Source organism: Poecilia reticulata, linkage group LG7, assembly GCF_000633615.1.
Source record: "Poecilia reticulata strain Guanapo linkage group LG7, Guppy_female_1.0+MT, whole genome shotgun sequence".
NCBI classification, from domain to species: Eukaryota; Metazoa; Chordata; class Actinopteri; order Cyprinodontiformes; family Poeciliidae; genus Poecilia; species Poecilia reticulata.
The window spans coordinates 22,045,870-22,061,673 of NC_024337.1; the positions used below are offsets into that span (position 1 = coordinate 22,045,870).

Below are 15,804 nucleotides of genomic sequence, written 5' to 3' on the forward strand. Positions count from 1 at the left end.
ATCTTCAATTAATGAAAGCGCTATCAAAAGACAGCCAGAGGCTTTAAATGGAAAAGAAAAGCATGTTGGGTCTCAAGTACATTTTTCTCCCTTCATCTGACATCAGATCCACTTAACATTTGCCAGTTTTGAATCTTAATTCCTTATACAGATTCAGATCTGTGGTCATCAAAGCATAAAATGGGAACACCAGGATAATTTGATTTATGTAGCCATTAAGTAAAAGGTTAAAATTTCATATCTAAAATTGTTGATCCTTTTTTATTTTTACGTTTTCATTTTTGGATTAACAACAAAAGGAATTGTGCCTTGTCTTAGTCTGCATGGATAATTTACAGAAATGTCACATCATGTACACATAACACAGAAACAAAAAGGAGACAAAGGATGAGCAGGAAGACAGGTGGGTTGAGAAAATTTGACTTCAGGGAAAGAAAAGAGGTCACCTACCAACCCCCTTCTTTTCCAATAATTCCCCCACCTCCACATTTTTGGAAAAAAACAAGTTGCAGACAGGCCCGAAGAACAACATGATTACCAAAGACAAACGCTGTTAAAGTTTTTTAGCCAGAAAAATATTTTTATTAGCGTGAAAGGTGGAGCCTAAAGGCTTGGCTTCAGTTTTTTAGCTCATATCCCAACAGAGTTTTTTTCCCTTTTTACTGCTTAAACTCGTCTGACAACATCCCAATTAGAAAAAACCCTATATCAGTTAAAATCTTGCACCTTAATACACTTTATTTTGGTATTTATGTTGTAAATTAATATTATTTGCGTGCTACTGTGTTGAAAATTTATGGAGAATACCAAATTAGGTATCAAGGTCAACTGTGGCATTATTTACCTGCAAATTTAGCCACAAGTCTTAAAATCTGTAACTGATATGACAGCTGGTGCAGGAAGTAAAAACCAGACCTTCAACATTTGCATGAGAAAGCACTTAAAACAAATGTAGATTGTTCTAACATGTAGATTTATTTGGAAAGGCAGAAGAAGACATAATTAATGTGACCAGTAAACCACTTTGTGCTCAATTTACTGGAGGAAACACAAACATGAAACCTCTAACTAATAATGCTACAACGCATCAGTCTTGACCAAAAGATGTAAAAGAAAATGTGTTTTCCATATTAGCAGGAGCAGCAAATAAATAAATGTGACAGCTTAATGATTAAAAAGCTGTAAAGGATCCCATTGATGTTTTTCTCTCTCAACTATCAGATTCTGTTCCCCTAAACAAGTAATGACATGTTTGAATACAGAACTCATGTAAAATTAAGCTTCTTATTTATATAACTAAATAAAGTCTAGCAAGATGAAGAATAATTTACACTGAGCACACAATCTAGTTTATGCTTATATGACCCATGTTGTAGACAGGAAAGAGGCCAGGCATGTGGCACCTCACCAATTCATTAACATTTACAGTTTGTTTTCATTACAGCTCAAATTTATATAATCTTCCAAAAGTATAGTATAGTAAGTCTGCCAGTAGATCAGATTAGTTTTTACTATCTAAAAGCAAAATCAGAAGCATGTGGTGTTACCAGAACTATTGCATATATATTAAAATAGGTCAGGAGGGCGTGGCTAGTCAACTAAATAATCAGAGCAAAACCTAGTTGTTATAAATAACAGACCGAGTTCAAGAACCAGAACATCAGGCACTCAAAAATAATGTTATTGGTACTTAACACAACCTATCCACTCTCTTTATCCACATCACCACCAGGGGACAATCGTAAAACACACATTAACAGCCTGCTATCAAGATTGAGTCATAAATGCTCTCTAATCAAAAATAATCACATATATGTGTATAGTTAAAGCCCATCCCTTGGAGAGACCTTGGATCGATTACAAAGACGGGCACGCTTGCAGCATTAGTGCGAGTTAATGTTTATAAGAGCCTGAATAAACTCAAAAGATGGACCACTCAGTTGCCACGTGCAACACACCACCCAGAAGTGGAAAAGAAAATTAAAAACACACAAAACAAAGCTTCTATTTTATCCAGAAATGTCAGAAGAGTGCAACTGATGCTTCTTGTGAAATACGGGTGCAGGACGATTTCTATCTTTTAACATAGATGTGGATAGTTTTTAAATCAAGTTAAACATGCTTAGCAAGGAGCATACTATTAAGAAGTTTCATGACAGGTGGTGAAAAGAAGAAAAAAGATGTTACCCAGATTTCATTGCAAAAAAAAAAAAAAAAAAAAAAGAAAAAATTTGTGGATGGAGATACGAGCACACATTTGCGTGGAAAGCTTACCTTGGAGTATTGTCTACGAAGACTGAAACGCTGCACCATCCTCTCTGACTGACTGACAGACCCACAGCTGGAATCCCGGTTCTACTCCCCTCTGCTGACAGCCCTCCAAAGCACACACTGCCTCCAATAACACACTCCCCATTCACACACACGTGCTACAAACACACATGCTACCATCCTCTCTAAATAGCCACGGGTTCACACTGCACCCCTTCACTGTGCAAACACAAGTGAGCAGAAAGGAGAGGAAACTGGGGAGAGACAAAAAAAAGATGAAGTGGCTAAAGACAAACACATTTACTGTGTTTCCTCCACACTTGTATTCATAGTGAAGTGAGGTGTGTCATACTCACTCACTCACTCACTCACTCACTCAGTCACAATCACATGGCCATCAATGCACAAATTATTTTCCGTAAACACGGGCGAAAATGAGACTTTACATTCACGCATGCACACACCCGACCACATTCTTCTCTGAAGACGGAGGCTGACGATACCCTCAGACACACACTCAGCTACAGCTCAGCTCTCACTCATCTAGGACGAGGTAAGGTTGCCTCCTGCTTCCTGTCAATGTGCCGAAGGGTGGGGTGGTGAGAAGGATGAGGTGGAGGAGGTGCCGGTAGAGGGAATGAAAGGGAGGAGGGGGAGATGGCAAAGGAGGAGGGACCAGCTGACTGCTTGTAATAGCTCTCTCCAGGGATTGAGGGAAGGGGGGGGACAGGGAAGGGGAAACCAGAGGGTCAAAGGAAGCACAGCGGGGGGAAATTAAGGAGAGGAAGCAAAGAAGAAAAGAAAGAAATCGATCACTTGCTGAATATTCCTGATAAAGAACTTTTTTTTTTTTTAAAAGGAGCCTTGAACCTTCAACCCCCACAAACAGCAGGATGTCACACTTCCAAGGTCAACTACGCCGTTACTATGGTAACTAAAAGTAGGGTATACATCATGTTGCAATTTTAAGGGTAGCCACAGCGACAGCTTGGATTGCCCTGATGACATTGCTACGTTGCTATGCTAAAGCAGGGCTGTGATGTTAGCTGGAAATGAGCGAGTGGGTTCTGATCTCCTCCACCAGACCTCATGAGGTCCACGATCCTCTAAAGACTAATAACGCTCGCATGTCTGCTCTCTGTTAGGGTGAGGTCACTCACACAGGACAGGAACTTTATTAAAGATAGAGTCTACATTAAAGCCGTTACTGAATGTAAGCACCTCTCCAGATGACTGAGATTTGCCAGACACAACTGAATTAAAAGGAAATCATTTTATTCTAATAAAGTAAGGTCATTTTAATAACCCACGATGAGCTCATAGTGCAAATAGCAGCTCCATGTTACGCTTCAGAGCTGGTTAGTAGATCTGACAGCGACCTCTGGTGGCACAAAGGAATAACTACTACCATCTGTACAGGAGTGTCTTTAAAAAAAAAAGTCACATTACCTAATTGAAATATTGATTATTTTTAATAATTCAGTTTAAGAAGTGTAACTTATTATTTTTGATAAGTATGGATTTCAGCTAATAAAACCCCAAAATTCAGTTTCTCAGAAGACTTGAATATTAAATAACTTATTTATAACACTGAAATGTTATGGCCTATACAATCATGGAAAGACAGTTTTACAGCAGATAGCATCTCCAGCAAACAATCAGAATGCTATATCCAATCAAATTAATGCAAAATTGAGTGGAAGGAAAAAAGAAGATCAAGAGGATCAAGTAAAGCCCATTCAAGAGTTTGGGGGATATCCATTTATGCATCCAAAACATGGTTCCTTGTGTTAACCACCTCTCAGCCGGGGACAAAGTCAGAAGCATTTTACTCGACCAAGGGAGAAAAAGGACCACACTCAGTTCGATCACAGTGTATTTTGCACTTCATTTGGAAATCAAGGTTCCAGAGTCAGAAGTAGGAGTGGAGAGGCTGTACGTGTGTTTTGCCAAGAAGAATTGATTCGTCATCCATCTCTACTGAGACAAACTGCAGAGGGATTTGATTGTAATTCTCAAAATAGACCGAAAAACAGCTTGAAAAATTGTTGCCACTTAAAAGCACACAAAGCTATATATAGTTATAGAAAAGTTCTGATTCAGGTGTCGTGGGAAGAACAGAATGAGAGCCAGATCGCTACATATGGACATTGTGTTACATAATGAATCCTACAGCTTTAGTGTAGGAGTTTACAGGGAAAATGAATTGTTTTCTTGAAAAAAAAAACACCTTTTTAGCTGGAATATGTCAAATGAATTTATGAATGTTTACTGAATGGACCAAGTACTTTTGCTGCAAAGACATTGAGTGCAAGGACAGGGGTGATGTCTGTGGAATTACAGCAACAGTGCTAATCAGAAAGGAGCAAAATGAATAACATCTCACTATAAAACTTGCAGAATTCTAGTGTTTGTCATGACAGTTTTTGTAGCAAGTGGTCAGTTGCTACTGTGGTGCATTACAGGCAGACTGGCCTTGAAACAATTCCAGCATGTTGTAGCAGTTCAAGCTAATTTTCTCAGATAGCACATTTCCTGACTTCTGCCTCTTCACTGGATAAATCACAATATGAATTTTTATTTCATGAACTTAAATTCAAGCTGAAGATTTTACCATCTCTACTTTTCATTTAAAAATTTGGTGCTCCACAAAGAACATCATCACTCTACGACAATTTCCGACTACGTTCTCAGTTGCTCGTTCTTTTTCCTTTCCTTGATATATATATTTTTTTAAACGCACATTTCTTGATTTCAGACACAATAAATATAACTATTATAATATGTAGGCCTGGCCACAGCTGAAATGTAGGAAAAGTTGTAACAATTGTATGGTCTCTAATAAATCTTAGATTTTACCCATGTACACAACAAAGTCTCAGTACTTCGACTGTTTACATTAACTTCTCAGAGGTTCTGCAAATTTCTGGCTCAGGTTTGATATAACTGTTAGGTTCTTTTGCTAACCAGAGATAACACAAGAGTAAGAACCACAGACTTTCACCACGTCATGCTGCCATGGGTCTGTTCCAAAAGTACGACACACTTGCCTGAACTCAAACGCAGAATTTTAAAATGAGCTATGATGGAATAGCACAACATTCCATTGTACCACTGTTTTTCAAAGACTGGTTTAATTGCGCAAAGACTGGCGCAATTGAACCAGCTGACATAATTCATTAATTTTGAGGCTGGTAATTGAATATATTGTCAGTATGAATGGGAACTAATTCTCAGCCAAAATAGCAGCGAGATGTTTTTGTACACAAAGCAGGGTGAACTTCAACTTTTGATTGACGATTCACTGACAAACAAAGCTTGACACTTGTGAAAGCAAATAGAGGACACATTGATCACCCGCGACTGAAGCGGTGATTAATGGCTCCTGTCACTTACTCTGTCCGTTTCCTCAGTAGACTGGTACCCAGACGACAGCACCACGTCCCCGACGCCGTGCGCAGGTGCAGGGCTGCTGGGCGTGGTGTCGGTGGTTGAGGAGGAGCGTGGGCGACTAACATGCTGCTGTGGGTCGTGGGTGTTCCGTCGCTGCGGAGGCTGAGGGCTACTTCTCAGAAGGGGGTCCCGGTCTCCGCTCCCGGACCCGGACCCCTTGCTGCGTCGCGCCTGCAGGCTGGTCCCACGCCTAATCATGCCTGCAGCGCCTGAGCCCTGTCCAGCTGCAGAAGAAATCACAGGAGCAGACAGGCGATCAGAGTCAGAAGTGCAGGACCCCAAAATGTCCTGAGGAGCAGAGGGGGAGGCGCCGCCTGCTGACACCACCGAAGAGGATGAGGAGGAGGATGATGAAGGGATGGTGGAGCGAGAGAGGGAGAGGCGTTTACGCTGATGTTGGAACAGTTGCTTCAAACCCTGACCAAGAACCCCCATGCTTTCCTTGGCGTTTTGGCTCATCTTACTCAAAGAAGGGTGTGCAGACAGAGATGAGGCCCTCCTCAACCTTGGGCCCTGTGAACCCTCCGTCCTTCCACTAGCTGCAGGATTTGTACTGGGGCCCATCTTTTCTGGGTCACTTTGACTGTTTTCCACCTGCTGCATATAGCCCTGCTGGAAACCAAATAAATAGCAAGGATATATTGCCTAACTCGACAGTCTGCTCTCGCCTCGCTCTCTATCTGTGAGACATGCTGAGGGACAATGACAGAGAAGGGAGAATAAAGGATGGCAGGACAGTAGAAGAAGAGGCGGGACTGTGATGGAGGATGGGATCAGGTCAGGCGCCTTCAGAGGGATGAATCCAAATTGGGAGCAAGCATCTTTGACTCAGGAACAAGCAGCCTTGGTCTAACACACAAAAAAGGACAAAGTTAATCAGAGGCTCAAACGTTTCCTTGATGAGTTGTCATTAATTTCCCCTCAACTCAAGATCAATTTAAAGAAAACAACTTTAATCCTTGAGAATTAAACAGTGAAATGCTTTTAAAAATGCTGGATTTAAATAGGGAACTGGAATACGTAAAGCAGTACGAAATGTTTTATAAGAATGAAACGGCTAAAAATATAAACAGACAACATACATTTGAAACAAGACTTATCTGCAAGGCTTGAAGTTGAAATGTGCTCCTGTTCTATGTAGCAAATCCAATGATACTACAGCATCAAATGCTAAATATCTTATCTTCCTAACTATGAACATGAACTGAGGAAGTGAAGACAGCCTGATGGGGATTGGAGGGAAAAAGAGCAGAAAAGGGAAAAAACTGAGAAAAACCCACCTACCATCAGCCCAGCTGTCATCCTTTTATTTTTCACTCTTCCTGGGTGCCTGAGAGAAACAATAATAAAGAATAAAAGATTGGGGGAAAAAAACATAGGGGAAAACTTTTAAAATGTCAGCAGCAACTCTAAATGTCTCCCTCACAGGAGTCATGACTAAGCAGCTTGTAAATCTAATTTTCTAACTTCAGAAACTAATAATACTAATAATAATAAAACACTGTACTTGAGAATTTGTCAACGTACTTGGAATAGATACAAAAAAGTACAATTCAGAGAACAATAAATCTTGGTTTAAACTTAAAACCTATTTTAATAACTTCTGCCCTTGGCTGGCTGTAGAAGATTAGTGTGAAGAATTTGTGTCCATATTTTTAAATAATAAATAGTGCTTGAAAAATTAGCAGCAAAAGTTGTAAAAAGGTTCAGTTGTAAAATTAACTTTGGTTATGTTAGCTACCAGTTCCTGCTAGCTTTTCTCAATTTAGGTATAATTTGTTTGATACTAAATACATTTTGATCTGAGAAATACACAGAACCTCCTTAATTCTTTAAATCTGTCATAACAAAACGATTTTATGGGAAGAAAATTTTTACATTGAGACAAATGTTTGACAGATTATGACAAAGTAATCTCAAATCATTTATATTCAAATAAACACATTTATGTTCTGCCTCAATAAGCTCAAAACTGTAGCTTGTCAAATTTTCTGTTAAACTTTCATAATGAACAAAACATTCATGGTGGATGGGTTTTCTGAGTAAAACCCATCCACCATTCATTACATCACGGAATTTAAACTAGCAATACATTCACCTGCAGAATAATATTGCACTGACTATCTTAGTCACAGACCAGAGCATAGATTTGCAACCCACCGGCTGGGAAAGTGACAGACAAGTGTGTTTCATTCTGATTCAACACTCGGCTGTCATCTCAGAGTTGATGAAGTGATAAACCTAAGTTAATCCTGTTCCACAGCTGAAGCTGAACCTGATGTTCTGTCCCGACAGCAGGACCCAACACTCCTGCTATTGTAGTAAATCCCCCTCCCTCATCCCGAGGCTGATCCCTGTGTGGATTGGATGTTTCTTGATTGCCCATGGTTTTATGTCCAAACTAAATCCGCTTTCAGGAGCTTTTAGAGGACACTAGCTTCATTGTCAGACTTGGTTTACATGTATTTAAACATTTGTTCAGTTTAAGAAAGTCTTGGTGATCCACCTTGACAAATTGATGACGCAACTGAAAGAACACCAGATGGGTCTTGCATGACAAATGTCCTTTTCTAGACCAAACGGTGTCACCTCATGACATTCTTACAGCCTACCAGGAACTGACTAATAAGGAAAGCACAGCTGGCAACGTCACATCAACTCCTGTTCTGAATCTGAATCGGGATTTTGATTTCAAAAAGCACAAGACATCGAGAAAGCTGTACATTTTTTAAATGCAAGGAACCAAGAACAGTTCCGAACAAACAGAGGAAGGATTGGCATCCTATGAATATCAGCATGTTTCTCAAAAAAAAAAAATTTAAAAAAAATTACAACACTGTCAATGGTCAACAACAAATGACCACAGGCCAATCTGGAGCAGAATCATCTTCATTCATACAAACACGTCACCATCCATAACTCATACATCTCATTCCTATCGTAACTGTGTGCTGACAAATACAAGAAAGAAAAAAAGAATTGCAACAGCTAAAGAGGAAATTGTGGGTAAAAGAGGAAAGGTCACGTCACCAGTCTGGCAGTGTTTTGGATATTTAAAACAAAAAAAGCCAATCAATAATTATCTGTATAAACTGATATGAAAAGTTTTTTGAAATTATTTTAGAAATTTTCAAACTTCATCTCAATAGGTTATTATCACAGCAGCATAACAAAATGCCAGGTCTTTTATAGTCAGTTCTCTTAAATTCATCTCTTGCTGAGGGACAAAGCTAACTAGGAATGAATGACACAACACAGAGGTCAGAGTGGCCTGGTTTCTATGACCCTTTAGAAAATATGCTGTTGGCATTTGCTGAATATACAGCTGTTTAGCTGAAAATATGGATGCAGCCTAAACAAGCCAGAGCAGTGTTTCCAGAAGAGTCTGCAAGCTGGCATGGAATAGGCCTCTCTTTGTTTCCTGTGAGCCCCACAGACCCATCGCTGCTCTTTGTCCTGCGCCTCTTTCACTGACAGACACACATCAATAAGAGCAGAATGAGGCCAGAGAGTTCGGTCAGCTGTTTGTGTTTCAGTGCAGTGCGTGTTTGTGTCAAACCCAGAAAAGAAAACGGCAACTACCAAAAAAAAAAAAAAAAAAGAAAAAAAAAAATGCTACATAATTACATAGAATGTGTATGTGTGCTTAGATATGTGAGTGTTTTGGTGAGTGACATCTATGACCAGTGGAAACTGCAGCATATCTCATTCAGCAGCTGCAGAACAACAGCACAACCAGGAAACAGGAACAATCGTTATTGTATTAACGTGTGTGTACTTGGGGCTCAGAGGCAGATAATGGCACAGTTGTGCCAGCTGTGACAGTGAAGGAGATGACTTCAGCACGCTGCACAGACTGTGATAAGAGACACAGCTCTTTGTGTCAAATGGTGATGCAGAGTAAACGAGACAACGGAGACAGAGACGTTACAAAGGAAGTGAAAGACGCCACTTGAATCAAAGCCATCAAAAGGTCCGCGGCATTTTTCGACTGGTTGTATCGGGTTTAACCCGGCTACCCAGTCAAAGAGAGGAGGCGTGCAGCAGGTAGTTTGCTCTAAATGCTAGGCACAATTTTCCCCATTGTCTGATAAAACCCAGAGGGAGTTTTGGCACCTTGACGCTAGGGTGGTGCCAAACCTTCGAGGAACAGGATAAACAAGTGAATGAGCAATGATCTCCTTCAACAAGTGTTGACGTCACAATACACGCTTCCACATGTACCAAGCTGAAGCAGCCAAGTAGTACAACTAGAAATTTAAAATGCCAAAACCTTTGTGTTTTACGACTGGTTGTCCTTTGTTGTCATTTCACATTTCTTAAATATTTTGATTTTATTTATTCATATACATTCATTGGTCTAATTAAATTATTTAACTTTTCATCTTCAGCATTTATTTGTTAATGAAGGGTAAAAACATGAAGTTTCTGCACATGTCTGTACAAATGATTTTAGGATGGGACGGGGGCTTCAACCTCTTTTGCCACAAGTTTTTAACTCCTTACTCTGTTTAATTGCTTATTTTTTTGGTGGGTTGGGGGTGTCTGTTTTTAATCTTGTAAAATGCTGTTACACAAAAAGTGTAGTGGGTTTTTCACTTTGAAATCTATTGTGGGTTTTATGTTTGGTGAAAAAATATCCAAAACATAAATACGAAAAATAAATAACTTATTAGCACTCCTGCACTATCAATATTCATAAATGCTAAGCCAACAATAGGTGTGATGCAAACATGAGTCATTTCTAACCATGAGACCTGGCACATACTGTGAGCAGTGGGAGCTATTCATATTGATCTGCTGCAGTTGTAAATGGTTGAAAATATCATCTGATGCACTGAGATGTGGGTGTGTAACAGCGCAGCATATTGAATAAATCTAGACAGGTCAGAACTGAAGCCTGGGAATGAGCAATGGTCAGATTGCAGGTTTAACATATTCTTGGAAAAGGTTTGCATTTGCAGGAGAGGTCTTGTTTATAGAACACCTCTGTGTTTGTCTTCAACACCACACCAGGTGCTCTAATGAATAATTCAGAACCCTCGATGAATCGACACCAGTCCAGCTACAACAACAACACAAACTAAATTTGTCCAACTACTGAAGGGCTTGTTTTATCACCTACTAGCATGTTTGGTTTTTCAGTGATAAACAGATTACGTAAAACATGCTAGGCTTTCAGTTGTGCCTCCCTTAGTGAACTGATGAGTGTTTAGCAGAAGTGATCCAGCTCATATTCCAACAGGTCTGGGAGAGCATAGTTAGCTGTCAACAGACTGGAAACCACCTACACACCAGCTGAAATCTCATCCCACCAACAGTATTAAAAGCACACAGCCACTATGGACAATGGGGAGAGAGTCCAATGTCATGATCAATGGTGACTTGGCACAACAGATGGAGTATATCTGCCAGCTCATCAGGCCAAGAAGCATTTGACTCTTTGAAGCCGTTTATGCTTCCAGCAGGTGAGAAGAACTTTTTAGAGTCAACCTGAAACCATTTGCATTTGGGTCTTCGTTATGGGATGCAAATGACTGCGTCCAAGTGGATTAATTCTTATTTTAAACAATTACTTCCAAGTGATGCACAAAATGTGTGTAGTTTGCGTACAATTACTCAAGTCTCTAACGTGTCAGGTGGTAAAACTGACCAAGTGATTGAACATGTTAAAAATGAATAAATGAATAGTTCCGTGATATCCATCTATCTATCCATCCATCCATCATCTAACACAATTATCCTTGCAGGGCAGTGAGAGGTGCTGGTGCTCATCTCCAGCATGATTTTATTGAAAGCTTTTTGATAAACAAAATTTAACGAACACCAATAGTTTTAGGGATGTTGAGACTGAAATACTTTTGTCCAGCAATATGCATCTTCTCAATAGATATATTGGTGGCACTTAACCAAAAACAATGCAAAATTACAAAAATTACAAAGTTTCAAATTACAAAATTACTTCAGTGGATGGATTAGTGCAGCACCTTTGTGTTTGAATGAGAAGGTGTTCAAAAATAATGGAACAATTTAAGTAGTACTCAATATTATCTTAAGGAAGCTGAGCCATAGCACTGGCTCAGTGAAACTAACAAGATTTTTTTAAAGAGAAGATTAAGTTTTGATTTGAAGTTTATGTCAATTTCATCATTATTTCACAAATTTAATATTATGACTCTTACATTTAACACTGATTACCAGATACTCAGCCCCGCTTTCAAGTGTAAACTGTGGTGCTGAGCTGCCTTTGACTGTTTTCTGTTGGGAGGGATCAGAGGGAGGCCGGCAGCTTGTTGCCACGAGAAACCACAGCCTTTATGAAGGAATTTCACCTTCTATCTGGAAGTGTGGGAGTAAGTTATAATGGAGACAAAAACCCGCCAGAAACGGACATGGAAAAAATTAAGTGCCCCTGTCCGTACAACTCTAAGGTTAGGACATAAACAAATATGGCAGATTTTTTTTTTTAGACATGTTGTCCAACTCTACTATAAGAACTTTACATAAAAAAATTATAAATACAAATACAAGTGTGAGAAAAGGCCCTTTGTATTGTCAATGTGGATGCATCACTTACAACTCGTCCTTTAGGTTTAAAAGTTCATCAGTAGAAAATATTCAAGACCAGTAAAAATCTGCACAGGAATAAATATCTCAGCAATGGTCACCCGAGGAAAGAAGTTATAATGTCTTGATAGCCTAATCTTGGGGGGAAATGTTTTGGGATATATACTCCTGAGAACACTGGAAAATAGTTTAGTTTGCATGTTGGTTGTCACAAGAACATATTGTCAATCAAAAACAGCATGACCAAAGTTGACCTTACAGTCACTGCTTTGACAATGAACTCCTCTCTACACCAAGGTACTTTACAATCAAACTTAACACCATCTGAGCAAAAGCTGAAGTTTGACTGAAACTGGGTCATGAAACAGAACATGTATCTCAAGTACAGCAGCAAATCTACACCAGCATGACCAGAATAAAGTTAATCAAAGAGTTGCAGTGCTCCAGTTACAGTCCAAATCTAATTGAAATGTGGTGCAAAATAAAGACAGGTGTGTAGAAATAAATTCTCACAAACCACAAGGAAATGAAGCAACAGTGAAAAGACAGTGGTTAAGGCATATTCTCAGTAATATGGGTGGCTAATGAGGAAACAGAAAATGATTACTTCCTTTCACTATGACTAAATGCTAAAGCAGAGACATCCAACCTTTTCTCAATTGGGTTCAGAAATGTCAAGATGAAAGTACTCAGGGAAGGACAATGTTTATATTATTATTCTTTCCACTGAAATCCAAAATCTTATCAGTGAAAATTACATCCAAACATTTATCCACCGCCTGTCCCTGTGCAAACTATTCTGGCATTGAGGGCAAGGTCCACAAAAGGTCCACGAAAGGCCCCCCGAGGCCAAACTTTAGACACCCCTGATGTAGAGCTACTAAAATAAGGAATACCAACATTTTTTTTAATTATGTGTTTCTGAAAAGTACATCCTCTTCTAGGTCAAGAGGTTTTACGTGTCAGGACAAAATTAAAGTTAGCGGCACTTCGTCAGATTAAAAAAAATATTCAACTTTAACCTCAAAAGTGCATAAAAATTACAAAAAATGACACGCTTGCTCTGAAACAAACAGGTGTTTTAACAGAAAGTCAAGAATGTAGGACATCGACAGCAACCCTTCTGCTGACCATCTGTCTGGGAAACAAGATCATCTAAACTACAGTGATCTCATCAGTAATATTAAAATCAATCTTCACAAGTACAAATAGTTTTATATGTACATGACTAAACGGTTATCAAAGTCTTATAAAACAGAGTCACAGGTAATAATTTTATGAACCATAATGAGAATAAGTACCTCATCACAATTTTCTAAATGGTACACGTAATATTATTGCATTAATCTTTTCAAGCAGCAGCGTGTGTTAAATAGACCACAACAAAACCCGCAACCATCAGGTGATTATTCAGTTAAGTGAATGAACAAAAAATAACTTAAAATCTGTGATAGGGATGAACAATGTAAATTAAAATAGAAAATAATATTTAGTATATTTTTTTACATGCATCGAAATCAAAACAAGAAATATCACAGCAGAATTTTATTCTAGCCTATACCAAGTTGTAAGTTTTTAATCTTAAATTGTTTCAACAGCATACATTTGAAAATCCTATTGAAAAACTAGTTTCGCCCTCCAAACTCCATTCCCATAAAAGCTTCAAAGACATTAATAAGTTTTGTCAATGAATAACAGTGATAGCAAAGCCATTACATGATTGATATTCCTACTGCTAATTTCATGTGATTATTCTGATCCAGTGTCGGCATCATTCTGAGAAACGCATTGTGGCTGTTCTTACGGAGCTAACCAACACTTCTGGAGGCCAAATTACACTGCAGTCCTCTCTTCTTAGCCTGCGTGTCTTCAGGATTCATCACCACTAGTATTAAAGTGTTTTAATAAGCTGAGCACATAACAGAGGGTGAAGCAACTCCCATCTTTAGAAGCCGCAGAGTTCAATCTTGTATGCGTCATGCTCACTACCATCAACACAAAGATGCACAACACATTACGCTCCTACAAAGACCCTTAATTCTGAGTCTAGGCCCAAGAAGGGATGGAGCAATGTGAGCGCAGCAGGAACAGGAGGAGGCGGGGAGGGGCAGCGTCATCATGGTGGTCTGACTATCCGAGTGAGACGTGAATAGCTGTGCTGTGTTAGCAGTGCCCTGAAGGGGCAGCCAAGCTCTCAGCCACTTAGCAGAAACAGCCAAACAGATACTAGGATGCATCATGTCATGTTACACTCTTCCAGGCCGCTACATCTCTGCACAGATGGAAACAGTTATCAGAATGTATGAGTGGAGTGAGAGGGTGAAAACCAACCTTCAGTCCAATCTAATACCGCAGGAGCAGATTTCAGTCATTGCAGAGGAGGTGAGAAGCTTCCACATTTGGTGAATCTGCCCTCAACCACCAGCATGAGAAAAAGGGGAGATGAACTCTGTAATCCTCGACATCTGCCTTCCTGACTGCTTGCCTGTTTTTAGTGTGCATATCTGTTTTTCTTCGACAATGACAATGAAAAGCTAAAAGAAAAAAAAAAGAAACAGCCTTCAGATACAATGAGGCTGCAGGTTCATTGGATTCTAGAATTATCCTGCTTTAACCTGTGGAATGAATTTTTAAATAATCTAGTAGTTGCTTCACAATACCTTGAATAACTCGTTTTATGATAAATTTCTTAGCAGCCTAGGAATATAAATATATAAACAAATATAATCTGTCTTTCTATATAATACCTTAAAAAACTACACAGAAAAGGATTATATATATATATATATATATATATATATATATATATAGAAAGAAGGGGAAAGAGAGAGAGGGAGACAGAAATAATTTCTCTATAACTATAAATACGGGTACTGTTATGATGACAGGACAAGACCGTTACGAAAGATAAGTCCAAAAATTCACGGTTGAGTAACGCAAAAGTACTTTCTGTTCTATATAAATAAAATTATTGAAGACGGTACTTGGTGTGTTTAGTGGAAACATTCAGGAAAATAAAAGTGACCAAATCCGTGAAAATATCAGTTAAGTTCAAGTCAAGTGCGTTTTCGACAGCAGTTTCTACCATTCAGTTTAGAGGACTCAGGTTGACAGTCCCGTTAGTGTCATCGCACAGAGCTGCTAATACGGTGAATTATCAACAGCGATACTCAGTCAGACAGTCAGAGGCTCAACAGGCATCACAAACACGCACAAACTGGCCTTAAGAGGAGCCTCCTAAAATAAACAGAAACACTCAGAAAAAGACATAAGAAACACTTACCATGAGTGATGAACTGTCGGAACTGTCAGACGTTAAGCAAGCTACACCCCTCCGCTGAGAGCGATACACACCACGGGCCGCCCTCCCTCCCTAAAAACATAGATCTGACGTAGAGGCGTAAGGCGTAACCAAAGATTGTATGTTGAGATGATGACTTACTCAGCACTTTTAATGCAGCCCAAGAAACTGTAATAGTAACCATGTATGTAATAGTAACCATGTGTATATAT

At 39.2% G+C, this 15,804-nt stretch overlaps 1 protein-coding gene across 8 annotated transcripts in view; it reads right to left on the reverse strand.

Moving 5' to 3' along the window:
• The window catches only part of tmcc1a (transmembrane and coiled-coil domain family 1a), a 43,768-nt gene extending 28,090 nt beyond the window's left edge, over positions 1 to 15,678 (reverse strand). The window contains exons 1-4 of one of the 8 annotated variants that reach the window (XM_008414038.1): positions 15,575 to 15,678; positions 14,623 to 14,825; positions 7,005 to 7,054; positions 5,668 to 5,948 (exon numbers count right to left, since the gene is read on the reverse strand). In XM_008414038.1, the coding sequence (XP_008412260.1) occupies positions 5,668 to 5,948; positions 7,005 to 7,026 (303 nt within the window). In that variant the 5' untranslated portion in view covers positions 7,027 to 7,054; positions 14,623 to 14,825; positions 15,575 to 15,678. Of the gene's footprint in view, positions 1 to 2,274; positions 2,842 to 5,667; positions 6,977 to 7,004; positions 7,055 to 14,622; positions 14,826 to 15,574 lie in introns of those variants that run through there. The other 7 variants (XM_008414036.1, XM_008414039.2, XM_017305899.1 and 4 more) reach the window with 7 other exon arrangements.
• Positions 15,679 to 15,804: the final 126 nt, after the last annotated feature.